The 27,365-nt window shown below is 46.2% G+C and overlaps 1 protein-coding gene across 10 annotated transcripts in view; it reads right to left on the bottom strand.

Annotated features, from left to right (window-relative positions):
• The window catches only part of PTPRM (protein tyrosine phosphatase receptor type M), an 892,842-nt gene extending 872,897 nt beyond the window's left edge, over positions 1-19,945 (bottom strand). For all 10 annotated transcript variants that reach the window (XM_038746194.1, XM_038746195.1, XM_038746197.1 and 7 more), the window contains exon 1: positions 19,598-19,945. In XM_038746194.1, the coding sequence (XP_038602122.1) occupies positions 19,598-19,670 (73 nt within the window). In that variant the 5' untranslated portion in view covers positions 19,671-19,945. The remainder of the gene's footprint in view (positions 1-19,597) is intronic.
• Positions 19,946-27,365: the final 7,420 nt, after the last annotated feature.

Genomic DNA, 27,365 nt, shown 5'->3' with positions numbered 1-27,365 from the left:
GTGAACAGGGGATTAAGAGTGGGAGCCCTAGGTGGTACAGGAATTGTGTCCAACCCAATTTGCTTGTAACCACCCTAGTGCTTAGAACAGTGCCTGGCACCTAGTTAGCACTTTACAAATACCACAATTATTATCATAATTGTTATTATTAAGTGGTAACTGCATCACCCATTCTGTTCCCAGCCCACTTCCTCCCCCTGGCCTGGAATGCCCTCCCTCCGCACATCCGCCAAGCTAGCTTTCTTCCTCCCTTCAAAGCCCTACTGAGAGCTCACCTCTCTCTGATCATAATCTTCTCACCTGCCTCCTCACTCACACTCCTTTCCTGTAAATCCATATTACTCCCTCATAGAGATCTCCGCTCTCTTGACCCCATCCATCTTTCGGAGCGCTTCACACCCCACCTCGCCTCCCTTTCCTCTCTACCCAATCTTGATGATCAGATTACTGCTGTCAACTGTACCCTTTCTACTCAGCTAGATTCGCTCGCTCCCCTTTCCCTTCGCTGCTCCCGGACCACTAACCCACAGCCCTGGATCACTGCCAGTCCCGCCTCCTTCGTTCTTATGCTCGAGCTGCTGAACGCTGCTGGCGAAAGTCTAAACACCATGTCAACCTCGTTCACTACAAGATTATCCTTTCCTGCCTTAACTCAGCCCTCACCTCTGCCAGACAAAACTATTTCTCCTCCCTTATTGACAACCATGCCCATCATCCCCGTCAGCTCTTCCGTACATTCAACTCCCTTCTCAGGCCCCCGGTTCCTCCCCCTCCTCCTTCCCTCATCCCCAACGATCTGGCCTCCTACTTCATTAATAAGATTAAATCCATCAGGTCTGAGCTCCCCAAAGTCAGTCCCCCCACTTCTGCAACCCCCCAGTTCTCAACGCTCTCTGCTACCCTCCTATCCTTCCCAGCAGTATCCTCAGAGGAGCTCTCCTCCCTCCTCTTAAGTGCTACTCCGGCCACCTGTGCTTCTGAACCCATTCCCTCTCATCTCATGAAATCTCTCGTTCCGTGCCTTCTCCCCTCCTTAACTTCCATCTTCAACCGCTCACTCTCCACTGGTTCCTTCCCCTCTGCCTGCAAACATTCCCATGTCTCTCCCATCCTAAAAAACCCCTCTCTTGACCCCACCTCACCTTCTAGTTATCGCCATATCTCCTTCCTACCATTCCTTTCCAAACTCCTTAACGAGTCGTCTACACGCGCTGCCTCGAATTCCTCAACGACAACTCTCTCCTCGACCCCCTCCAATCTGGCTTCCGTCCCCTACATTCCACGGAAACTGCCCTCTCAAAGGTCACCAATGACCTCCTGCTTGCCAAATCAAATGGCTCATACTCTATCCTAATCCTCCTCGACCTCTCAGCTGCCTTCGACTCTGTCGACAACCGCTTTCTCCTCAACACGCTTTCCAACCTTGGCTTCACAGACTCCGTCCTCTGCTGGTTCTCCTCTTATCTCTCCAGTCGTTCATTCTCAGTCTCTTTTGCAGGCTCATCCTCCCCCTCCCATCCCCTTACTGTAGGGGTTCCCCAAGGTTCAGTTCTTGGTCCCCTTCTGTTCTCAATCTACACTCACTCCCTTGGTGACCCCATTTGCTCCCACGGCTTCAACTATCATCTCTACGCTGATGACACCCAAATCTACATCTCTGCCCCTGCTCTCTCTCCCTCCCTCCAGGCTCGCATCTCCTCCTGCCTTCAGGACATCTCCATCTGGATGTCTGCCCGCCACCTAAAACTCAACATGTCCAAAACTGAACTCCTTGTCTTCCCTCCCAAACCCTGCACTCACCCTGACTTTCCCATCACTGTTGACGGCACTACCATCCATCCCGTCTCACAAGCCCGCAACCTTGGTGTCATCCTCGACTCCACTCTCTCGTTCACCCCTCACATCCAAGCCGTCACCAAAACCTGCCGTTCTCACCTCCGCAGCATTGCCAAGATCCACCCTTCCCTCTCCATCCAAACCGTTACCCTGCTCGTTCAAGCTCTCAGTCTATCCCAACTGGATTACTGTATCAGCCTCCTCTCTGATCTCCCATGCTCCTGTCTCTCCCCTCTTCAATCCATACTTCACGCCGCTGCCCGGATTGTCTTTGTCCAGAAACACTCTGTGCATGTCACTCCCCTCCTCAAAAATCTCCAGTGGCTACCTATCAACCTATGCATCAGGCAGAAACTCCTCACCCTCGGCTTCAAGGCTCTCCATCACTTTGCCCCCTCCTACGTCACCGCCCTTCTCTCCTTCTACAGTCCAGCCCACACCCTCCGCTCCTCTGCCGCTAATCTCCTCACCGTGCCTCGTTCTCGCCTGTCCCACCATCAACCCCCGGCCCACGTCATCCGCCTGGCCTGGAATGCCCTCCCTCCGCACATCCGCCAAGCTAGCTCTCTTCCTCCCTTCAAGGCCCTACGGAGAGCTCACCTCCTCCAGGAGGCCTTCCCAGACTAAGCCCCCTCCTTCCTCTCCCCCTCCTCCCCTTCTCCATCCCTCCCGCCTTACCTCCTTCCCCTCCCCACAGCACCTGTATATATGTATATATGTTTGTATGTATTTATTACTCTATTTATTTTATTTGTACATATTTATTCTATTCATTTTATTTTGTTAATATGTTTTGTTTTGTTCTCTGTCTCCCCCTTCTAGACTGTGAGACCACTGTTGGGTAGGGACCATCTTTATATGTTGCCAACTTGTACTTCCCAAGTGCTTAGTACAGTGCTCTGCACACAGTAAGTGCTCAATAAATATGATTGATTGATTGTACAGATTTATTACTTTATTTTACTTGCACATATTTACTATTCTATTTATTTTATTTTGTTAATATGTTTTGTTTTGTTGTCTGTCTCCCCCTTCTAGACTGTGAGCCTGCTGTTGGGTAGGGACCCTCCTTCCTCTCCCCCTCCCCATCCCCCCCGCCTTACCTCCTTCCCCTCCCCACACCACCTGTATATATGTTTGTACATAGTTATTACTCTATTTTACTTGTACATATTTACTATTCTATTTATTTTATTTTGTTAATATGTCTTGTTTTGTTGCCTGTCTCCCCCTTCTAGACTGTGAGCCCGCTGTTGGGTAGGGACCGTCTCTATATGTTGCCAAGTTGTACTTCCCAAGCGCTTAGTAAGTGCTCTGCACACAGTAAGTGCTCAATAAATATGATTGAATGAATGAATGAATGTTAAGTTTCTAGGCTGCTGTTTTCAGGGGACATGAGTTCTACTCCTAACACTGCCACTTATCTTCTGTGTGACCTCGGGGAAATCACAACTTCTCTGTGCCTCAGTTCCCTCAACTGCAAAATGGGGATTTAATACCTATTCTCCCTCCCACTTAGACCGTGAGCCCCATGTGGGACCTGATTATCTCACACCTAACCCAGTGCTTGGTAAGCATTTAAAAATATCACAATTATTATTATTATTCTGGACCAGGCAAGAGAAACAAGAGCAGAAGCAGCACCAACCAGTGAGTAGAAGGTGGCTGGCACTACCAGGAGACATGGCTCCGAGTAGGGAAGCAGCGTGGCTCAGTGGAAAGAGCCTGGGCTTTGGAGTCAGAGGTCATGGGTTCAAATCCCAGCTCCACCACTCGTCAGCTGTGTGATTTTGGGCAAATCACTTAACTTCTCTGGGCCTCAGTTACCTCATCTGTAAAATGGGGATTAACACTGTGAGCCCCACGGGGGACAACCTAATCACCTTGTAAATTCCCCAGCATTTAGAACAGTGCTCTGCACATAGTAAGCGCTTAATAAATGCCATTATTATTATTATTATTACGTGGAGCCAGGAGGTCCCTAGGAGCAGCAGAAGAGTTGTACCATCATTGAGACAGACCCGGGAGAGCGGGAAGCAGCCAAGAGGGCAACGGTTGACCGAGAGGCTGTATATTTTTCATGATAGCGACCTTTACAGATATACAAAATGCAGATAAAAGCAACAAAGACCTTCAAATCAAAAACAAAGGCATGGCAAAGAACGGAGGCTTCTGTTCGACACTTTGAAGGGCATTCCACCGTGCTCTCGTGAATTCTTGAAAAAACTCTCATCTCAGCCCAATGTCACTAGATTTATCCTTTGAATCCCACTGGAGGCATGCAGGGAAGAATCAGAAAGAATCTTGCCAAGAAGACAACTCAGGGCTCTGGCCAAACACTTGATTAAAATGTTTTTCCCTCCCTCTATAAGTTTACAAGGTCTTCCCTTCATTATCTGTTTTTTTCTTCTCAATACAAATTCTTCTTATAAACACTTCTGTTACTTGGATTCATTCAGTCAGCACTTAATGTGTGCAAATCACTGTATTAAGCACTTGGGATAGTACAATATAACAATATCATCATCATCATCAATCGTATTTATTGAGCGCTTACTATGTGCAGAGCACTGTACTAAGCGCTTGGGAAGTACAAATTGGCAACATATAGAGACAGTCCCTACCTAACAGTGGGCTCACAGTCTAAAAGGGGGAGACAGAGAACAAAACCAAACATACTAACAAAATAAAATAGGATAGATGTGTACAAGTAAAATAAATAAATAAATAGAGTAATAAATATGTACAACCATATATACATATATACAGGTGCTGTGGGGAAGGGAAGGAGGTAAGATGGGGGGGATGGAGAGGGGGACGAGGGGGAGAGGAAGGAAGGGGCTCAGTCTGGGAAGGCCTCCTGGAGTAGGTGAGCTCTCAGCAGGGCCTTGAAGGGAGGAAGAGAGCTAGCTTGGCGGATGGGCAGAGGGAGGGCATTCCAGGCCCGGGGGATGATGTGGGCTGGGGGTCGATGGCTGGACAGGCGAGAACGAGGTACGGTGAGGAGATTAGCAGTGGAGGAGCGGAGGGTGCGGGCTGGGCAGTAGAAGGAGAGAAGGGAGGTGAGGTAGGAGGGGGCGAGGTGATGGAGAGCCTTGAAGCCCAGGGTGAGGAGTTTCTGCCTGATGCGCAGATTGATTGGTAGCCATTGGAGGTTTTTGAGGAGGAGAGTAATATGCCCAGAGCGTTTCTGGACAAAGATAATCCGGGCAGCAGCATGAAGTATGGATTGAAGTGGAGAGAGACACGAGGACGGGAGATCAGAGAGAAGGCTGGTGCAGTAGTCCAGATGGGATAGGATGAGAGCTTGAATGAGCAGGGTAGCAGTTTGGATGGACACATTTCCTGCCCACAATGAGCTTATAGTTTAGATCACGTGCAGTGTTTACTGCAAAGTGTATGAAAGGCTGATCAACGTTGAATACTGCTATGTCCAGCTTAGCATCACACAAGCGATGTGTGGTATGAGGAGCTGGAGAATGTCTGGGGGAAAATGCCAAATATGATTCATGCTTTGGGAAGTAAAACGAAACCTCTGTGAAGAAAGGTTGTGGGTTTAGTCAACCCTGTAGCCTCAAGGCTGAAGTGGGACTGAATGACAAAACCCAAGTCTAGAAAGAGGCTTTTTGTTTTCTTATGTTGGTTTTCAAATCAATGACAATTAATGGTTTTTCGCTTTCCACTGAGGCAGGGCAAGGAGAACAGGCTTAAACTGTAAGAAGAGCAAACTGTATTACCTATTTATGGAAAGTGCCTGTAATAGTTGACACTGAGATTTATGATGAGGGGAAAAGATGTCTGTGAAAGAAAATGACAGGCATCTTTCTGGAAATCATCAACATCAAGGTTAGGTTTTGAGCGCTTACTATATGCAGAGCAATATACTAAGTGCTTGGGAGAATATAAAACAACAGAGTTGTCAGACATTCTCTGGAGATGGGACACTAGCAGTTATGTACATATCCCTCCCTCCCTATCAGGTGCTTAGTACCATGTTCTGCACACAGTAAAGCATTCCTTAAATACCACTGATCAATTGATTATCAATTTCTCCCACAATCCTAGGACTGGACTTACACTTGTTCTCTAACTTTACCTGTAGAGACTCATGTATTGGGCAAAACCTCCGTGGCCTAATGGAAAGAGCCTAGGCCTGGGAGTCAGAAGAACTGGGTTCTAATCCTATGTGTGACCTTGGGCAAGTCACTTACTACTCTGTGTCTCAATTCCCTTAGCTACCAAATGCTGTTTCCCAAATGATTACGGCTCCCACTGAAAGCAATCAATGGTATTTACTGACCACTTACTCTGTGCAGAGGACTACACTAAGCACTTGGGAAAATACAATACAAAAGAGTTGGTAGTCATGAGCCCTGCCTACAAGGAGTTTACAGTCTACAGGGAAAGACAGACATTACAATAGGTCACTGAGGGGGGAAATTGCAGAGTATAAGGATATTCATTCATTTAATCATATTTATTGAGCATTTACTGTGTGCAGAGCACTGCACTAAGCGCTTGGGAAGTACAAGTCAGCAACACCTAGAGATGGTCCCTACCCAACAGTGGGCTCACAGTCTAGAAGGGGGAGACAGACAACAAAACAAAATATATCAACAAAATAAAATAAATAGAATAAATATGTACAAATAAAATAGAGTAATAAATACGTACAAACACATATACATATATACAGGTGCTATGGGGATGGGAAGGAGGTAAGGTGGTGGGATGGGGAGCGGGGGGGAGAGGAAGGAGGGGGCTCAGTCTGGGAAGGCCTCCTGGAGGAGGAGAGCTCTCAGTAGGGCTTTGAAGGGAGGAAGAGAGCTAGCTTGGCGGATGTGCAGAGGGAGGGCATTCCAGGCCAGGGGAATGACGTGGGCCGGGGGTCGACGGCGGGACAGGCGAGAACAAGGCACGGTGAGGAGATTACCAGCAGAGGAGTGGAGGGTGCGGGCTAGGCTGTAGAAGGAGAGAAGGAAGGTGAGGTAGGAGGGGGTGAGGTGATAGAGAGCCTTGAAGCCGAGGGTGAGGAGTTTTTGCCTGATGCGTAGGTTGATTGGTAGCCACTGGAGATTTTTGAGGAGGGGAGTAACATGCCCAGAGCGTTTTTGCACAAAGACGATCCGGGCAGCGGCGTGAAGTATGGATTGAAGTATGAATATGAAGTATGAAGAATGAAGTATGCCATTATTATTATTATTATGAAGCTGTGCTGCTCTCTCACTGTAGGGGGTGTGTCTGAAATCCTTCTCCAGAGTAGGGGAATTGGATATTCAGTGACGATCCCAGGAATCTGGGTGTTCAGCTGGAGAAGGGAAGGTTGAGGAGAGGCTGGTGGGGAGGGAGCTGGCCAGCTGGTCTCTGTGTCCGCTGAAAATCGGCAAGATGGACTGCACTGAAACCTGCAGGAGGGAGCCTCATGGACATAAAGGAAGAACACGATGGTAGGCAGTGTGGCCCAGTGGAAAGACCTGAGAGTGCTGGGTCTAGGCTCCACCACTTGAGCAAGTCACTAAACTTCTCTGTGCCTCAGTTTCCTCATCTATAAAGTGGGGAGAAATATGTGCTCTCCTTCCCTTTCAGACTGTGAGCCCCACTTGGGAAAGGGACTGCATCCAGTCTGATTATGGTCTTAGCAAAGTGCTTGGCACATAGTAAGTGCTCAAGAAGTGCCACTGGTATTATTGTTATTATTATCATTAGATTTCCCCCTTCTAGACTGTGAGCCCACTGTTGGGTAGGGACTGTCTCTATATGTTGCCAACTTGTACTTCCCAAGTGCTTAGTACAGTGCTCTGCACACAGTAAGCGCTCAATAAATACGATTGATTGATTGATTGATTGAAGTGAGGAGAGACAGGAGGATGGGAGATCGGAGAGGAGGCTGATGTAGTAGTCCAGTCGGGAAAGGATGAGAGATTGATATGTACGGAAGTGTTGGAGTGGGGCTGGAGAGAGGAGATAATCAAAGTGCTAGAGAGGCACATCCTCAAGTGCACAGGTGATGCAGAGGGATGGGCCAATATAGTGGGGAAATGAGGGTTTAGTCAGGGAAGGCCTCTTGGAGGAAATGTGATTTTACAAAGGCTCTGAAGTGCTGAATATTGCATAACTGTAGTCACCCTGTCTGCAAAACAGAAAATGTAAGTTGTTTCAGAGTCATTAAATGACTCACAAAATTAGTTTAGATTTCAAAAAATTTCAAATCACTTCTTTAATACCTATCTTTCTATGCAAGAAAAGTCAAAGTTCAGCAATTCAGTAAACGAATGCCTCATGCAACCCCAGGATCTATAAAAAAAGTCTATAAACCTCAGTTAAAAAGGCGAGGATCATGTAGAAAACTGAGGCCACAAGTTATTTAAAAGGAATAGGGTATGAAAATTGGTTTGCATAGTTTGAGGAATCTGCAAAGCAAAATGAAAAAATTATATCTATTTATTTGTTAACAACTTGATACTTTATACCCAATCTTGAAAAATAGAGATCAGACATGCTCAGCAAATAAGTGTTTTTACAAAGGCTGCAGCCTTCTATCCTGGCTATGCATTGTCATCAGTCATTAGTAGCAGCAAACCTGTGAAAAACAACTTTGAGTCCCCAGATGACAGGAGGGAGGGGGCTTTAGCCAAAATAAAAAACTTGAAAAAACAGTGAATGGAACTAATCATATCATCTCCTATTTCTTGAACAGAGGAGGAGGATAAAATATGCAAATGAATACTATACATCCATCATACCCTGAACTGATGATTTTTCTGAGTTTTTCCACTCAGTTGATGATAAGGGCAACAACTTCCACTGCATCTTAAATTGTTACATTTTGCATTTTTTTCTTCTGTGAACCAGCTGACTTCTTTCCTGAAGTTCACTAGAGACATTGCCAAAAACTCAGAATGCTCACCTCAAATTAACCTGCAAGGACCGCCGGCATTAAGTAGGTTCTACTCCCTTCCTCAGATAGCAGGAGGTCCACCAGAAGTGACACGAGGCCTTCCTTCCCTTTGTCACCCAGCAGAATCCAGAATAGGCACCTTTGGTGGCTTCTGTCTCTGTCTCCCCCTTTTAGACTGTGATCCCACTGTTGGGTAGGGACTGTCTCTATATGTTGCCAACTTGTACTTCCCAAGCGCTTAGTACAGTGCTCTGCACACAGTAAGTGCTCAATAAATACGATTGATTGATTGATTGATTCTGGTAATTGTGAGTAGAAAATTGGGTAGACCATATTTATTCACATATTGGCTCCACTTTTTCAACCCCAAAATATGGTTGGAGCTATTATATGATAAACTAAGTCCAGCAACAAGAGAAGCAGAAATAAAGAGAAGATAAAGGATGGGAGAAGGAAGAAGGTAAGAGGCATTTGAGATGGTGTCTCCTCTATTTCAGTCTCCAATCAATCATATTTATTGAGTACTTATTTTGTGCAGAGCACTGAACTAGTGCCTGGGACAGTACTCAGTGAATCAACTCCCACTAGGTAGTGTGACCTAATGGAAAGAGAATGGGTCTGGGAGTCAGAGGACTTGACTTCTAGTCCTAGTTCTACCACTTGCCTGCTGTGTGATCTTGGGCTGTGACGTTGGGCAATTAACTTCTCTGTCCCTTAGTTTCCTCAACTTTATAAGGAGGATTCCCCGATCTGCCTCCCCCCGAGACCGTGAACCCCACGAGGGATGGGGACTGCATCCGACCTGATTAACTTGTATCTTCCCCAGTGCTTGATAAACGGCAAGCACTTAAATATAATAATAGTAATCATAATAATAATTTCCCCACCTTTACTGTATCGTCTTTGTTCTCAATCAATGGTATTTACTGATGTGTTTACTAAGCATTTGGAAGAGCACACTATAACTGAGTTGGTAGACATGTTCCTTGCCCACAAGAACCTCATAGTCTAGAGGCGAAGACAGAGATTAAATTATTGGGTTGCACATAAATGCCGTGGGGGTGAGGGTGAATATCAAGAGCATAAAGAGTTGAGATTCAAATGCAAGGGTTAAGTAGAAGGCAGAGGAAGTAGTCCTAATATCCTGGCCTTGGCAGTCTCAATAAGTTAACTACCCTCACCTCCTTTGGCCCATGCTAATCCTTTTCCTGCCCATCCCCTTTCCCAGCTATCAGAGTTTACATTTATGTGACACAAATATTATATAATATATAAAGAGAGAAAAGGAGAGAGAGAGAAGAAAGAGAGTTGGCCTTCATATTTGAAGAAATCACCGCTGACAGTGACTTTCACCTATGAATGCAGGTGATGTTGAAAAAAAGCAATGAGGTATCCAATTGCAGCCACACAAAAGTGTTAGTGGTCCCTTGTTGTGTTGTACTTAACGTTTATAGTATCTAGCATTGTTTTTATTTTTGCCTTCTTGCCTCTCTTTCTGGAAGAGGCTTTAGCTCTAAGGGAGCAATCCCCTTCTGGGTGGCTGAGTGCCATGCAGGTCTGCCTAAAGCATTTGATGCCCAGTTTTCACCTCGGATGCAGCACTGCTGGTAGAAGTAACAACATTTTATTTACTCTTCAAAAATTGGGATGGGGCAATAATGTGAGTTGATGTGGTTTTGGATAGAAATGGATACACTTTCCCTTGATTTTTACCTCTGTACAGGTTAACTGCTAGTAAATTTGCAGGGTGGTGTGACTAATAATAGTAATAATTGCGATAAGCACTTAACCATGTAACAACCCCAGCATGACCTAGTGGATAAAGCATGGGCCTGGAAGTCAGAAGGAACTAGGTACTAATCCCAGTTCCACCACTTCCCTGGTGTGTGACCTTGGGCAAGTCATTTCATTTCTCTGGGCCTCAGTTACCTCATCTGTAAAATGAGGATTAAGACTCTGAGCACTCCATGGAGCAGAGACTGTGTCCAACCTGATTAACTTGTATCTACCCCAGTGCTTAGTACCTGGTGCAAACAGCAGAAAAACTAATGCTTATTAGAGTGGGTGGTGCAATAGATGGAGAGGGAACACAGTCCCTACTCCACATGGGCACATGGTCTACAAGGGAGAAGTGAATAGTTTTTTTAATCCCCTTTTTACAGATTTATCCCCCATTTTTTCCAGTTTTACAGGCAAAGAGACTTCAGTGACTTGCCAAAGGTCACACACCAGGCAGGTGGCAGATACAGAATTAAAAATCTGAACAACAATTTGACAACTTACCCCATAAGCCCCTGTGAAATCAATTTATAAATTCCCCTTTCAAAGCTTTGAGAAAAAGCATGTTAAACAAAAAGCTTGAGTCACATGAGCCAAGAACTGTGCTTTGAACTAATTAGGCACTTAAACCTGTAACCTTACTTAGTTGGCAGGGGTCCTTTATCTCTTCCAGATTCCATTCCTAAATATAAACCTGCAGCAATGTATCAGAGGACCAAAAAAATTTGGAACGAGCAATACATCACCAACCACTCTAATCCCCTACTCTAAAGTGATCGTCTAGGCCAATACATACTTCCAAAAAGATCCATTCCAAAAAAAATCGCTATTATAAAATAAAAGAGTTAAACTTTTTATGCCCTTAAAAAAACTAGGGCACGCAGATCAAGATATTATGTGATCAGGAAAACATGAACTGCTTTGCATTTCTCTAAGTCAACCTAGCCGACTAAGCTCTGTAAACAAAATGCTGTGTATTTCTTGGCTTGGAAGAATGGATTTAGCGATGCAGCTACACCTAGTGATCAGCAGGAAGAACATATAAAACTCCCAACCAATCTTTTGACTTTTTTTATCAAAGTTAAAAAAAAATTAGTAGCCACTTTTTAATTTACCCTTTGGTAAAAAAAAAAAAAAAAAAAACAACCCAAAACCAGCTATATCTTTTTAGAGTTAAAAAATCGATTTTATGCATGCATGTTGATTCAATGATTACAGACCACGTTACAAATCGAAGAAAATATTAAAGACAAGATTTTCCCTACAAGATAAATTTGGGGTTACATATGCCACCATTATCAGTTACTCTGTTAATCTGTTGCTGAATTGTACTTTCCAAGCGCTTAGTTCAGTGCTCTGCACACAGTAAGCACTCAAATATGACTGAATGAATGAATGAATTTAAAGCACAAGACTATTTTTTTCTGGGGAAAACGAATAAGGTAAATAAACTAATAAATTGTGATAAACAAGGTTCATTTTCACCTTTTTTCAGGAAATACTTAGAGATATAACAATAATAATAATAATTGTGGTATTTGTTAAGCATTTACTATGTGCCAGGTATTGTACTAAGCACTGGGGTGGATACAAGCCAATCAGGTTTGACAAAGAAGCCCCTATCCTGCCTGGGTCTCACAATCTTATTCCCCATTTTACAGATGACATAACTGAGGCAGAGAGAAGTTGGTGACTTGCCCAAGGCCACACATCAGACAAGCGGCAGAGTCAGAATTAGAACCCTTGACCTTCTGATTCCCAGGCCTGTGCTCTACGCACCACACCATACTGTTTCCCAAAATGGAAAATTATGAATATAAAGTTAATGAGATAATCCTATAATAAAGTATTAAACTGAGAAAAGGCATTAAATAATTCCCCTGAAAATTTTTAAAGCCTTGACAATTGCATTTGGTGGAATGACCTCTTAACCATTACTACACAAACCTCAAGGCTAATAATCCTAATACAGTTTAAGGGTAGAAATTATGATCTGAGGTATTGGTCATAGAATAAGAAAAATTATTTCTTTCAGTTCCAACACAGAAGTTTGCCTTTAGCAATCCCATCAAGGGGGCATCATTAAGTAGTAATAGTAAGAGTATTTGAATGACTACTGGGTAGAGTGAACTAAAACAACTACAACCTGACATTCCGTGTCCTGAAATGGGGGACATTTCTTGGCACGGAGGCTTTGGGAAGATTGTGACAGCAAGATGGAGCAAAGAGAAAGGGGTCCGTCTCCACAGGTAACATGAAAAAGTACAACAAAGGGTGATACCCACTTTGTTAAGTGCTTATTATGTGCCAAGCACTGTACTAAGGACTGGGGTAAATATGATATCATCTGGGCCCACATGGGGCTCACAGTCTAAGTACGAGAGGGAATGGGTACTGAATCCCCATTTTACAGTTGAGGGAACCGAGGCACAGAAAAGTTAAATGACTTTTTCCAAGATCACAGAGCAAGTATGTGTCAGAGCTAGGATTAGAACCCTGGTCCTCTGAATTCCAGGCCCATGCTCTTTCCACTAGCCCCACACTGTTTCTCTATATAAGCTCCTTGGAAAGTACTGCAGTTATAAGATACATTCCCTTTACCACAAGAAGCTTATGCTAACGTGGGAGACTGACTTAAAAATACAAGTAACAATAATGATTTAGGGGCATTTACCATGTGCCAAGAGCTGGGGTAGATCAATCATATTTATTGAGCGCTCACTGTGTGCAGAGCACTGCACTAAGCACTTGTGAGGGTACTCCATTACAGATTTGGCACACACGGTCCCTGCCCACAACAAGCTACAATTGGATCAGAAAAAAAATCCCTGTCCCACATGGGTTCCACTGTCTAAGATGAGGGAAGTTATTTTACAGATGAGGAAACTGAGGCACAGAGAAGTTAAGACTTGCCCATGATCACTAAAATGAGAACCCAAATGCCCCGACTCACGGTCAAGTTCTCTTTCCACTAGGCAACACCGCTTCTCTGATCAGGAATAAAAAATACCAAAATGTGCACAAGCTGAGTCTGCACAAGTAGGGGAAAGAAGGCGCCCTAAAATAATTCTGACCTCAACTAAAATTTTGGCCCCCATCCCACAACTTCAAAACGTTCCCAAAATACCCCCAATTTACCCTAAACATCATTTTTGCCCCTAGTAGCCTGAAAAATCGGTCCATGCAGACCCAGCCTAAATATTTTTTCCAACTCTGTCACCATCTGTTTGGGTTTTCCCCACTGTCAAAGAGGCAAGTTCTGGGATTGTTTCCCCGGCCTGGTGATGGGCGACAGTGAGCCATACATCCAGTCCCTGGGCCACCAGAGGCCTAGCACACATGGAGGACGCAGAGAAAAGAGTCTTTTAAAGACAATGAATCAAAACCGCAAACGATGTGACATAGCTGACGTGAGATGGGAGACAGCAAAAACCAAATCAGCCTGACATGCTGCAGCCTGAAATGTGGGACTTATCTTGGCACGGAGGCTTTGGGAAGATTGTCACAGCAAGACGGAGCAACGAAAAAGGTGCCAGTCTCCATGGGTTACATGCAAAAGTACAGCAAAGGGTGATGCCCACTTTATAGAAAGACTATCATTCGTTCATTAGTCTTGTCGTTCGCTCTCCTACACACCAATAAAAATCTCATCATTAGCTTCATCTTCAAACCCAAAGGGCAGCTAGGTATATGCTGATTGCTTTACCTGGGTATTTACTTTTTCTGAGGTATTCGTTCATGAGGTTTGCAATATCTACTGCAATAGTCAGAGATTCTGAAATGAAATTCTATCCATGTCCAGGATGTCAGTGATCTGTTTCCATGTTATCCTAAGTGTTGATCAGGAATTACATATTAAAATGTAAAATTCCTTCTACACAGTTAATGTTAATAAAAGTTCAAATACAATTTTTTAATGTAAATGCTCATGGTAAAATTATCAAGAAATGGAACTTCGAAGGTTTGATGTTCAAAAGCACTCTATATTCTTAAATTAAATTCATATTTAGTTTTATTTTTTTAAAAACTGCACCCTAAATTCAAAATTATTCTTTATTTTTCAAGACTGTCAGCCAATGCGTCAGGCACAAATTTACACATGTAAGTTCATTTAGAAAGTGCACTTTTTGCATGACAAAATATTTTTTCTTCCATCTACAAAAGATCCTACTTTCTCAAAATGTAATTCCAATTACTATTGGTATTGAGAATACATAAGAAACTTCAATCTTTACAAAACACCAACTTTCCCCTCTGGTAAAACCTTGATGGACTTTGAAGCCCACGGTGTCTGGTACCCTTGTTTACTTTATCAGGAAATGCATTAAAATTACCCATTTGTTTACATATCACTGTACCAGTAAATTATATTTAAGGAAATCTGAAAATCATCTTTAAATCTACTACAATTCTAAAGTTTGTTATCACCAGCTACACAGAGAAATTATAATGAGCAACATTATTTTGAGCCATTAATAGTACAATTTAGCAGATGACTTCACTGATTCATATTCATAATTAGAACCTATAATGATCATGGGGGGGTTAGAATCAACACCCTAAAATTTTAATACATAGTACATGAGACAATAAACTTTTATTTCCACTATCAACAAAGGAATGGTGTTCTCTTCGAGTCTCCTAACAAACAACTCCAATATTACAAGCGTGTGTGGATACTTTATTTTAAAAGATGCTTTTATGAAAAATCTCAATGGCCCCTTTTCATGCTATTACCCTGGTTGTCATTTGACAGAACACACTCAACCCCTTACCTTAATATAAAATACAGAGTTATAACAGGTGCTGTGTGGTAACTAATTGTGAAAATGAGCTGGTTCAAAAGGAAATAGCCTGCAATCTAGTTTCTTTTTCCAGTTTGGACCAGGAATTTCATGAAAAAAGCAGCATCATTTGTCTTACTTTTTGGTAATGAGAAATTTCAAAAATCTTTACCACGCTCTGTTCAATGGGCATTCAACCGCAGCTAAGACCGTTATAAAAAGTTTAAACAAATAAAATCTGAATATCCCCCACATTTGCCTTATATTTTAGAATGGACCCACTCACTGCAGTTTTAGAGTCTCATGAACCAAAAAGCAGTTATTTTTAAGCACTTTGTTTCCTTGAGAGGATGATTTTTTTAAATATTGCATGGTCGTAATACTGCTAGTTTGGCCAATAATGTCCCTCAAATACACTAGCCACCAAGCTGTCCATGATGTCACCTGCTTTGCACTGAGCTCTTGGTGTAGCTCAACCAAGCAGGCTTTTCTGCTGAAGTACCCCAAAGTTTTCCCCAATCTCGGACATTTCTTCAGGGGGGTGACTGACTCCCAACTCCCACTTGCTCTAGAACACTGCATTTCCCTCTGGGCTCCATCAAAGGGTAAGTATAGCACTCTGCCCATAGTACATTTAATCAACCAATGTTACTGATTAATCTGAATAGGCGCATCACTTCCAAGTTACAGAATGTAGTGACAGGGGCCAGGGTGGCGGGAGAAGGGAGACTGGGAACGGAAAATCTAAACACTGGACATACAGGAATCTGGTGACCGATTAGTAAGAGTCAGGGAGAGACGGGCTGCAAACTCTACAAAACCCTACCACTACTTTGACCAAATCTTTTGGGACCTAAATGTCCAACATAAAATTGAGGACTTCCTTAATGAACAAATATTCAACATGAAACTTGACAGAAGATGCAAAAGCATGAGTTTCAGAACTCAAAGCATCGGCACAAACCTTTATTTCACATGATGTCATCTTCACAAAACTTTATTTCACATGATGTTTTTTCAAACCCTGGTGCTGACATACCAGTGTCAAATACCTCTCCTCCCCCAACCCTCCCCCCTCCCCCCGGGCATCCAGTTATACTTTATTTTGCTCGGGATGAAGTTAATCACTTTGCTAATTTACCACACCTCCTTCACGGGCTTGGTGGAAAGCATTAAAAGAGTGATTTTGAAATCCACTTTGTGCCAAAACGGTCAGGACGGTAGCACTGCCTGTGGGTCAGCACTTTTACCAGAACAAGGTGGCTTCTCAAGACCTTCCCTAGATGGCACACCAATAATGAGGAGGACTCAGCCTTATATTCCCCTCAAACAGGCCCACCGGCCAAGTATACACAAACAATCCTTCATTTTTCCTTCCCAGACACTAACGTTCCAAAACAACCGTGGTTGTCACCATTGAACAAGTGAGGCTGACTTGATACCAGACATCAACCACCAAAATCAGGGAAATTAAATCCCTACAAAGGTCATCTTAGTTCATTTATTCATTTAATCGTATTTATTGAGCGCCTACTGGGTGCAGAGGACTGTACTAAGCGCTTGGAAAGTACAATTCAGCCACAAATAGAGATAATCCCTGCCCATAGCCTAGAAGGGGGGAGAGACTCATCAAACACACTTCAGGCTGGGTGGTTGCTCTCAGCCTGTAGCGAGGTAAGAAAAAAAACACCAAAGCTGGGGTTGGGAATGGCTTATTCACACATCAGCGGTAGTTTTAAAACGTGCAAGTGTTTTCCACTTTCTTGCCTTGGATTTCTAAGTCCCACGGCCTGATACGTGCTGCATCTTCAACTTTACGCATATCAGAACGTAGCACAAGTCTTAGGCAGGAAATTCGAAATCTTCACCAGATGCCACCACCCGAGGTCTCTTGCACGAGGGTTTTCGGCGTGCAAAATATGTTCGTCAAAGCTGAATAGAAACTGCGCATTTGGAGAAACTTCCGGGTGGGGTTTAATGCCCAGGTACGGGGGAGTTTTACCCTTCAAGCTGGGCAGGGGGTGGGAGAAAGTTCCGATCCGATGCTCGGGCTCCGTATGCAAACTCTCCGGGAGGTTAAAGGTTTTGCTCCCCCGGGGGGTGGAAATCAAAGCAATCCCGGCCCGCTGGCCCCGGACTCCTTCGATTGCCTTAAACCAGCCCAGGAGATGGAGCAAACTTTTCCTTTGCAAAACAAACCAAAAAATTGAAATAAAATAAAAAAATATCCCGCCCCGAAGTTACTCATTCCTTCCAGCTGATCGTGCAAACCGTTTCGCAAGCTCCGTCTTGAGTTGATCGTGGTGTCCCGTAACTCATCAGCAAAATAATAACGATGGTATTTCCTAAGCGCTTCCTATGTGCCAAGCACTGTCCTAAGCGCTAAAGGATCAGTAGATTCGGTCCCGGGAAAAGGCGGCGGAAGGGAACAATGTCAAGTCTATAATTTTATTGATTTACATTGACGCCTGTTTAATTGTTTTGATGTCTGCCTCCTCCCACCCTCTAGACTGTGAGGCCGTTGTGGGCAGGGACTGCCTCTCTTAACTGCCTAATTGTACTTTCCAAGCGCTTAGCACAGTGCTCCGCACCCTTAGCGCTCATAAATTCAGCTGAATGAATGGAGGTCTGACTCGCCTGCACCCCGCCAGGTTGCACGGAAAGCGACCCCGGCCCGGGGAGAATAATAATAATTATGGTCGTTTTTAAGGCTGGGAGTCAGGGGTCGTGGGTTCTAATCCCACCTCTGCCACTTAGCTGTGTGACTTTGGGAAAGTCACTTAACTTCTCTGTGCCTCAGTTCCCTCATCTGTAAAATGGGGATTAAGACTGTGAGCGCCCCGTGGGACTACCTGATTACCTTGTTTCTACCCCAGCGCTTAGAACAGTGTTTGGCACGTAGTAAGCGCTTAACAAAAACCACCATTATTATTACTATGTGCCGAGTACTGCACTAAGCGCTGGGATGGAGACGAGCAAATCGGGTTGGACACTGTCCCCGTCCCACGTGGGGTTGGCGGGCTCCATCCCCGTTTTCCAAATGAGGAAAGTGCGGCCTGGAGAAATGACTTGCCCAAGATCACTCAGCAGGGAAGGGGCGAAATTAGAACTCACGACCTTCTGCCTGGACAGGGAGCGGAAGGGGCGACGGGACGTCCACCAGACGGGTGCCAAACCCCGGCTGGGGGAGGCAGCGTGGCTCAGTGGAAAGTGTCCGAGTTTGGGAGTCACAGGTCGTGGGTTCGAATCCCGCTCCACCACTTAATAATGATAATAATAATGATAGCATTTATTAAGCGCTTACTATGTGCCAGGCACTGTTCTAAGCTCTGGGGAGGTTACAAGGTGATCAGGTTGTCCCACGGGGGGCTCACAGTCTTAATCCCCCTTTTACAGACGAGGTAACTGAGGCCCAGAGAATAATAATAATAATAACAATGGTATTTGTTAAGCAGTTACTTTGTATGTACTAAGCGATTAGTACAGTGCTCTGCACACAGTAAGCGCTCAATAAATACGATTGATTGATGTTCAAGTCACACAGCTGACAACTGGCCTAGTCGGAATTTGAACCCATGACCTCCGGCTCCAAAGCCCGGGCTCTTTCCACTGAGCCACTAAGTTTCTCTGCTTATCAGCTGTGTGACTTTGCTCAAGTCACTTAACTTCTCCGCTCCTCAGTTCCCTCATCTGTAAAATGGGTATGAAGACTGTGAGCCCCACGTGGGACAACGTGATCACCTCGTGTCCCCCCAGCGCTCAGAACAGTGCTTGGCACATAGTAAGCGCTTAGCAAATGCCATCATTATTATTCTCTGGGCCTCAGTTCCCTCGTCTGTAAAATGGGGATGATGACTGCGAGTCCCACGTGGGACAACCCGATTACCTTGTAGAACCCCAGCGCTCAGAGCAGTGCTTGGCACATAGTAACAAATACCGTCATTCATTCATTCAATGGTATTTATTGAGCGCTTACTGTGTGCAGAGCACTGGACTAAGCGCTTGGGAAGTACAAGTTGGCAACAGATAGAGGCGGTCCCTACCCAACAGCGGGCTCACTGTTATTCGGTGAACCGAGCCCGGGGTGAGGGCGGGCACACCTTCACCCGCCCGCACCCCTCGCCCTCCGCGGTGCCCAAACTTCAGCAAAGTCCAAGGACGCGCGTGATTCGAGGGGCCGAAAGCAGCCGCCGGCACGTTTCTCCAACCCTCCCCAAGTTGGCACAGTTCTGTTGTTCCCCAGTTTCCTGCTCCCCCCGTGCCCGGCGGATCGCCCCTCTCCCCTCCCCATCCCCTTTACCTGAAAAGGTGTCCCCCCGGGCGGTCAGCACCAGTCCGGCCAAAGTCGCCAGCCAACTCCCAAGTCTGCCCATGCTGCCCGCGGGGCACGGGAGAGGGGGAACGACGGGAGGGAGCGGGAAACGCAGCCTCCCCAAGTGCCAACAGTTGCAAAGCGGAGGACTCCGGGGGCGGCAGGGACCCGGGGAGGGGGGCAGGGTGCCAAGTGCCCAGAGGCTGCTGCCCGCTGCCCGCTCCCGGAGGCTTCTCCCTCTCCGGCTGCTGTTGGGGCTGTTCCTCCTCGGCTGGCAATTCCGGGAGCAGCCGCTTCCTCCGCCCCCTTCTCCCCTCGCCGGGGAAGCCGCCGCCGCCGCCGCCTCGGTGCCCTGGCCCGGCCGCCCAGCGCGCCCGGGGCTGTGTCAGCGCCGCGGGCGGGCGGGCGGGCGGGCAGGAGGGAGGGCGGGTGGACGGGCGGGCGGGCAGGAGGGTGGGCACTCCGGCCCTCCCTGCGCTCACGTCACGGCCGGGCAGCCGCTGCCCCGCTAGAGGGCGCCAGCGGGTCGGGCCGGGCTGGGGCGGCACTGACCCTGTCCCTTTTCCTGCCCCTGCCCCTGCCCTTTCCCCTGCCCCTGCCCCTGCCCCTTCCCCTGTCCCTGCCCCTTTTCCTGCCCCAGCCCTGCCCTTTCCCCTGCCCCTATTCCTGCCCCTTTTCCTGCCCCAGCCCTGCCCCTTTCCCTGCCCTTGCCCCTTTTCCTGCCCCTGTCCCTGCCCCTTTTCCTGCCCCTTCCCCTGCTCTTTCCCCTTTTCCTGCCCCTGCCCCTACTCCTGCCCCTACTCAATCAATCAATCAGTCGTATTTATTGAGCGCTTACTGTGTGCAGAGCACTGTACTCCTGCCCCTGCCCTGTCCTTTCCCCTGCCCTTTCTCCTGCCCCTGCCCCTTTTCCTGCGCCTGCCCCTTTTCCTGCCCCTGCCCTGCCCTTTCCCCTGCCCCTATTCCTGCGCCTGCCACTTCCCCTGCCCCTGCCCTTGCCCCTGCCCCAGCCCCTTTTCTTGCCCCTGCCCCTTTTCCTGCCCCTGCCCCTACCCCTGCCCGTTCCCTGCCCCTGCCCCTTCCTCTGCCCCTCCCCTCGACCCCCGGCCCGGGGTGGGGCGTCCCCCCCAGCCCCTCTCCCGCTCTCCCCCTCTCTTCCCCTCCCCTTCCTCCGCCGGCCGGCCGGACAAGAAGTTTGTGCCACCCAGCTGAGAGACGGGACTCGGCGAAACTGGGCCGGTGGGTAGAGGGGGTGGCGCGGGAGGTAGGACCGTGCCAGGCCGGATCGGCTTCACCTCCCCTTCTTCATTCATTCATTCATTCATTCATTCAATTTTCGTATTTATTGAGCGCTTACTGTGTGCAGAGCACTGGGCTAAGCGCTTGAGAAGTACAAGTCGGCAACAAATAGAGACGGTCCCTACCCAACAACGGGCGCACAGGCTACGAGAGGGAGACAGACAACAAAACCCCAGGACCTCGCACCCAGGATCCTGCACTTGCGCGGCCCAAGGGGCTGATAATAACAATAATAATAATAATGACATTTGTTAAGCGCTTACTATGTGCCAAACATTCATTCAATCGTATTTATTGAGCGCTTACTGTGTGTAGAGCACTGTGCTGAGCGCGAGGGTACAAGGTGATCAGGTGAGAGCTTATTACAGTGCTCTGCACACAGCGCTCTATAAATACGATTGATGATGATGATCAGGTGAGCCCACGTGCGGCTCACATCATTAATCCCCATTTTGTAATGATGGCATTTATTAAGCGTTTACTATGTGCCAAGCACTGTTCTAAACGCTGGGGAGGGTACAAGGTGATCAGGTTGTTCCACGTGGGGCTCACAGTCTTCATCCCCATTTTATGATGGCATTTATTAAGCGTCTACTATGTGCCAAGCGCTGTTCTAAGCGCTGGGGAGGGTACAAAGTGAGTAGGTTGTCCCACGTGGGGCTCACAGTCGTCACCCCAATTTTACAGATGAGGTCACTGAGGCCCAGAGAAGTGAAGTGACTTGCCCAAAGTCACACAGTTGACAAGTGGGCGGAGGTGGGATTAGAACCCATGACTTCTGACTCCCAAGCCCGGGCTCTTTCCACGGAGCCACGCTGCTTCCCTAATCAATCCCGTTAGGTGGGTGGTGCCTGGTCCTGCCCTGCCCGGCCCAAGCCTGTCAGAGAGCGGCAGAAACCAGAAGCCTGCCAGGGGAGAAGCCGCGTGGCTCAGTTGAAAGAGCCCGTGCTTGAGAGTCAGAGGTCATGGGTTCGAATTCCGACTCCGCCACTTGTCAGCTGTGTGACTTTGGGCAAGTCACTTCACTTCTCGGTGCCTCCGTTACCTCATCTGTAAAATGGGATCAAGACTGTGAACCCCCAAGTGGGATAACCTTGTATCTATCCCAGCGCTTAGAACAATGGGTGGCACATAGTAAGAGCTTAACAAATACCAACATTATTATTATTAAATACCATTATTCAGCGCTTAGAACAGTTCTTGACACATAGTAAGCTCTTAACAAATACGATTTTTTTAAAAAAGGAGCTGAAACCATCCAACACTCCGGCTTGGAGCCTGGATCCCCAAGGAGGGGACACCAGGACAAGTGGCGCCCTCTCTTTCGCTGTCTTTCCCCCGCGCTCTAATCTCTCTCCCCACTCTCTCCTGCCCCCTCCTTCTCTTCCTCCCCTTTCTCTCTTCTCCCTCTCGCCCCTCACTCTTTCCCCTTTCCCTCCCTCTCTCTTTCTCTCTCATTCATTCATTCAATCGTACGTTTTTTTTAAAAAAAAAAGCAGCGTGGCTCAGTGGAAAGAGTGTGGACTTGGGAGCCAGAGGTCCTGGGTTCTAATCCTACCTCTGCCACTTGTCAGCTGTGTGCCTTTGGGCAAGTCACTTAACTTCTCTGGGCCTCAATTACTTCATCTGTAAAATGGGGATGAAGACTGTGAGCCCCACGTGGGACAACCTGATCACCATGTATCTCCCCCAGCGCTTAGAACAGTGCTTTGCACATAGTAAGCGCTTAACAAATGCCATTATGATTATTATTATTTAATGGTACTTGTTAAGCGCTTAGTACGTGCCAAGCACTGTTTGTTTTACTCTGTGCTAGAGCACTATATTAAGCGCTTGGAAAGTACAATTCAGCAACAAGTAGAGACAGTCCCTACCCAACAACTAACTCTCCCCTTGTCTTTCTCCTCCTCTGTATCTCTCCCCCACTTCCCCTCCCCGAGTGCCTGGGGCAGCCAAGGCCATGCCCCTGGCCATGGGCACCCAGCCCCCCATGCCCGGGCTGGGGGATGCGGCTGCCCTAGCAGTGAGCCTGGTACCCAGCAACCCGGCTCGGGCTCACCCCCATCGTCCCAGCACGGTCGCCAGGTGGGCACCCCGAACTTGCTCCCAACACCCCCTCTAATGCACTTCGAAGGAGTGCCAACCCTTCCTCCTGGCCGGTTTTTTTTTTTTAATTTCTTTGCTAGCAATTGAAAAATGTCCTATTGGGTTTCAAATGGATAGTAAGTCCCTCTCTGCTTCCTGAAACACTAAACTTGCAGCTGTAGCTCTAAGATGACCATCCCAATAAATAAATAAAGCCTCAGCTCTATAGAAAAAAGGACCAAAAAAAGACTCTTCCTCATCTAGACCTCTTCTAAAAGAGTAGCGGCCTCCAAAGAAGTAACTACTATTTAAAAGGACAGCTGTAACCCTCCGCCCTTGCTCATAAAGGCTCAGGGGAAAGGTTAAGCTAAAAGTCCAAGTTTTCCTGTATATGATTACAGTATTTTTAGTAGGGTATTTTACCTAGCTAATCCCTAGAGGAAGCTAGCCCACCAGTACTACAAGATCAATAGGGTAGCCCGAGAAGTTAAATGGAAGGTTTGGTTTTTGTTGTAATCCATCAATAGTACTTATTGAGATTTTGTTCACTGCAGAGCACTATACTGAAGCTTGGGAGAATCAATTTAGTGGATACAGTCCCTTCCCTCAAGCGATTTGCCATCAAGCAGGTACAAGCATTATTCCAATCCATGACTTTTTTTATTACAGTATTTGTAAAGCACTTTCATTCATTCATTCACTCAATCATATTCATTGAACATTTAGTGTGTGCAGGGCACTGTACTAAGCATTTGGAAAGTACAATTCGACAACAGAGACAATCCCTACCCAGTAACAGGCTCACAGTCTAGAAGGGGGAGACAGACAACAAAACAAAACAAGCAGCCAGGTGTCAATACCATCAAAATAGATAAACAGAATTATGTATACACATTTTTAATAAAATAAATAGCGTAATAAATATGTACCAATATACACAAGTGCTTTGGGGTGGGGAAGGGGGTAAGGCAGAGGGAGGAAGTGGGTGCGATGGGGAGGGGAGGGGGAGCAGAGGAAAAGGGGGGCTCAGTCTGGGAAGGTCTCCTGGAGGAGGTGAGCTCTCACACAACACACTTAAGTGTTAACGTAACCTAAGTATTAAGTTAACTAAAGTATTTGTTAAGCACTATGTGTGGGGTTCTGGAGTAGGTACAAGCTAATCAGGTGGGATACAGTCCATGTCCCATTTGGGGCTCACAGGCTTATCCCCATTTGACAAATCAGGTAACTGAGGCACAGAAAAGTTAAGTGACTTTCCTATGGTCACAAAGCGGACAAGTAGAGGAGCTGGAATTAAGACCCAAGTCCTCTGACTCTCAGGCCCATGACCTTTCCACTGGGCCACACTACTTCTCCCCAGCCTTCCACCTCCTTTTTCATGGAAGATGGGTCCTCCTGCTCTTGTGCCTGTTTCCTCCCTCATCTCTAGGTGATTTGCTGAATAAGGTACAATCATATAGATCTAATTCAACAAACTCAATTGTTTAGAAACTGATTATCCTGATTCTCTTCTTCTACCGAGCTTTCAGCCATGCCCTATTAGTTAATGCCTTGATAGCTGTGAGGTCTACATGTTTTGTTTTGTTGTCTGTCTCCCCCTTCTAGACTGTGAGCCCGTTGTTGGGTAGGGACCATCTCTATATATTGCTGACTTGTACTTCCCAAGTGCTTAGTACAGCACACAGTAAGCACTCAATAAATACGATTGAATGAATGAATGAATGCTCTTGGTCTGGTAGAAAGAACGCTTCTCGGGGAATCAGGATCCCTAGGTTCTGCTGCTCATTCTAGGCCATTAATGAAGAAGACTATTGACTGAAGGAACACTTAGGGTTTTCCATTTAATGGACAGTCCCAGCAGAAATTCTGACACCTATCTGGATGAGATGGACACAAAGAGGACAGTATCTACCACAGAAGCCACCAGACACAGTCATGGTGTTACCGGAACAGGGTCAACATTTTATTAGAGGTAGGGCAACCATCAGAAGGTCCTGCAGATGAAAAATCCTTTGTAATATGCTCTGCCTCTCCCCACCCCTTGTTCATTGCACTCTATTCCCTATAGGAATATGACTGACAGGGTACAAATGGCAACACACAAGCCATTAACACTGTCATCAAATCCTTCCTGCCCATTGATGGTTCTGACGTCATCGGACTGAGGCCCACCCATCATTCCGGTCTGGACTCCCTCCCCCTCCATATATGCTAGACCACACACTCCCGACCTTCAAAGCCTTGATAAGGTCATGTGTCCACCAGAAGTCTTCCCCAGATTAAGCTCTCTTTCCCCAACTCCTCCCTTCTGTGTCACCTATGCACTTGTATCTGTACCCCTTGTGCTCTTGGATTCATCCCATCCTCAGCTGCACAGCATCTACAGACATGTCTTTAATTTTCATATATTAATATCTTTATCCACCACTAGACTGTAATCTCCTTGTGGGCAGGGAACACATCTATGGTATTTGTTAAGCACTTACTCTATGTCAAGTACTGTTCAAAGGGCTGGGGTTGATACAAATCAATCAGGTGGGACACAGCCCCTCTACCCCAAGGGGCTCACAGTCCAAGTAGGAAGGAAAACTGGCATTCAGTCCTCATTTTATAGTCGAGGCACTGAGATGTTAAGTGATTTACCTAAGGTTACAGAGGAAGTAATTAGCAGAGCAGGGAATAGAGCCCAGGTCCTCCAACTCCCAGGACTGTGCTCTTTCTACAAGGTCAGGTTGCTTCTCGACTTTCTCGTACTCTTCCAAACGCTTAGTACATTGTTCTTCACAAGGGAAACACTTAATAAATAATATCTTTGATCAATTCTTGATGGGAAACACCATCATCAGTACTTGCAAATATAAGTGCCTTCATATGAAGGAGAAAAACACATACCAGTTAATTTTTCTTCTTGTTAGCAACTCTGGTTGAGTGGTTCGGTCTGGGAGCAGATTGAATCTAAAGACTGTAGCGTACTTTAGGGATTCAATTTAGGGCTTCAATTTTCCATGCTACCCTCCACCCTAGTACCATGGATAATCCAAAGTTGGCCACGGTTAGGTGCTACCACCCCATCTCAGGCAGCTGCGGCTGTTAGCGTTGGCAGCTGACTTCCCTTTCCTTCTCCTCTCAGTGCCCAAGCTAGCCTCTCTTGGCTCCCTCTGCCTCCTTCTTCCGCCAGGCAGCTGGCAAAACTGACAGATGAGATGAGCCCAAAATGCTCCATTTGAAATTAAAAAAATTAATAATAACAACACTCAAAAAGAGACCAAAATTGATCTTTAACTTTATCCCAAACTTCCCGGTGATCCCTAGTGCAGCTCAAACTGAATAATCAGGCCAAAACTTCTTCTTGCTTCTGGTGCTCTGGAGACTTTGTCTTCTGCCAAAGAGTTCTGGCAACTGGGGCTTCTGAGCATCATAGAAAAATATCTAATTGTCTTTGCCAGGAATCCATGCTATTGATGGAGAAGGATTTTTGGTAATCATTGCTATTGCTCATTTCAGTGCATCTCCACACTTCATAGGAAGGGTAGCTCTACCTAAGAATTTTTGTTTCAGTCCAATAGGTGTGCTTGGTTCATTCAGCTTTTTCAGAAATCTATTAACTGATATAAAGAGATTGTAAATATCAGATGAAAAATTGGTTTCCCATGAGGACTCATGTCCCTCACTAGTAAGCCACGTCTGATGGTCCATCCCCTGTTTATTACTGTCTCCTTTTTGGCTCCCTTGGTAGAGCTGTTGTCTGTGACCCACACGGGCCTCAGACACACACTTAGAGATCATCACTTGTGGAGTGTCTACAGAGCAAGTGGAGTAATTGTTTGCTTAGGTTTTGTTAATTTGCAGGCAAACCTGAAGGAATATAATCACACAGTCCAGGCCTAATTAGGGAATTCTCCAACATGTGTGTGAGAACTGAAGATGGGGTGAGAAATACAGTTTGGGTTATCAGAGAATAGAATACCCAGCACCATTTTTCTCCTCTGAAACCTGGTCTGGACACTTTTGTGCTGGTGTTGAAAAATCTGACACATTTTTCCACCTCCCCCATTAGTGACTGCATTGCCCCATCACAGAAGAAGCAGCATGGCTTAGTGGATAGAGTACGGGCCCGGGCTGGGGGGAAGGGCGGGGGAATCAGATGACGGGTTCTAATCTCGGCTCTACCGCTTATCTGGTATATGACCTCGAACCAGTCACTTCACTGCTCTGTGCCTCAGTGTCCTCATCTGTAAAATATGGAGTTGATTCCTGTTCTTCTACTTCCTACTTGGACTGTAAGCCCCTCAGGGGATAGGGAATGTGGTTTTTTTTTTGATCATCTTGTACTTATCTCTGTGCTTGGTATAGTGTTTGGCAGGTTGCTAGT

Source organism: Tachyglossus aculeatus, chromosome 5, assembly GCF_015852505.1.
Source record: "Tachyglossus aculeatus isolate mTacAcu1 chromosome 5, mTacAcu1.pri, whole genome shotgun sequence".
Lineage (NCBI taxonomy): Eukaryota > Metazoa > Chordata > Mammalia > Monotremata > Tachyglossidae > Tachyglossus > Tachyglossus aculeatus.
Note: the sequence above shows the minus strand (reverse complement) of the source record. Positions and strands in the feature narration are given on the sequence as shown.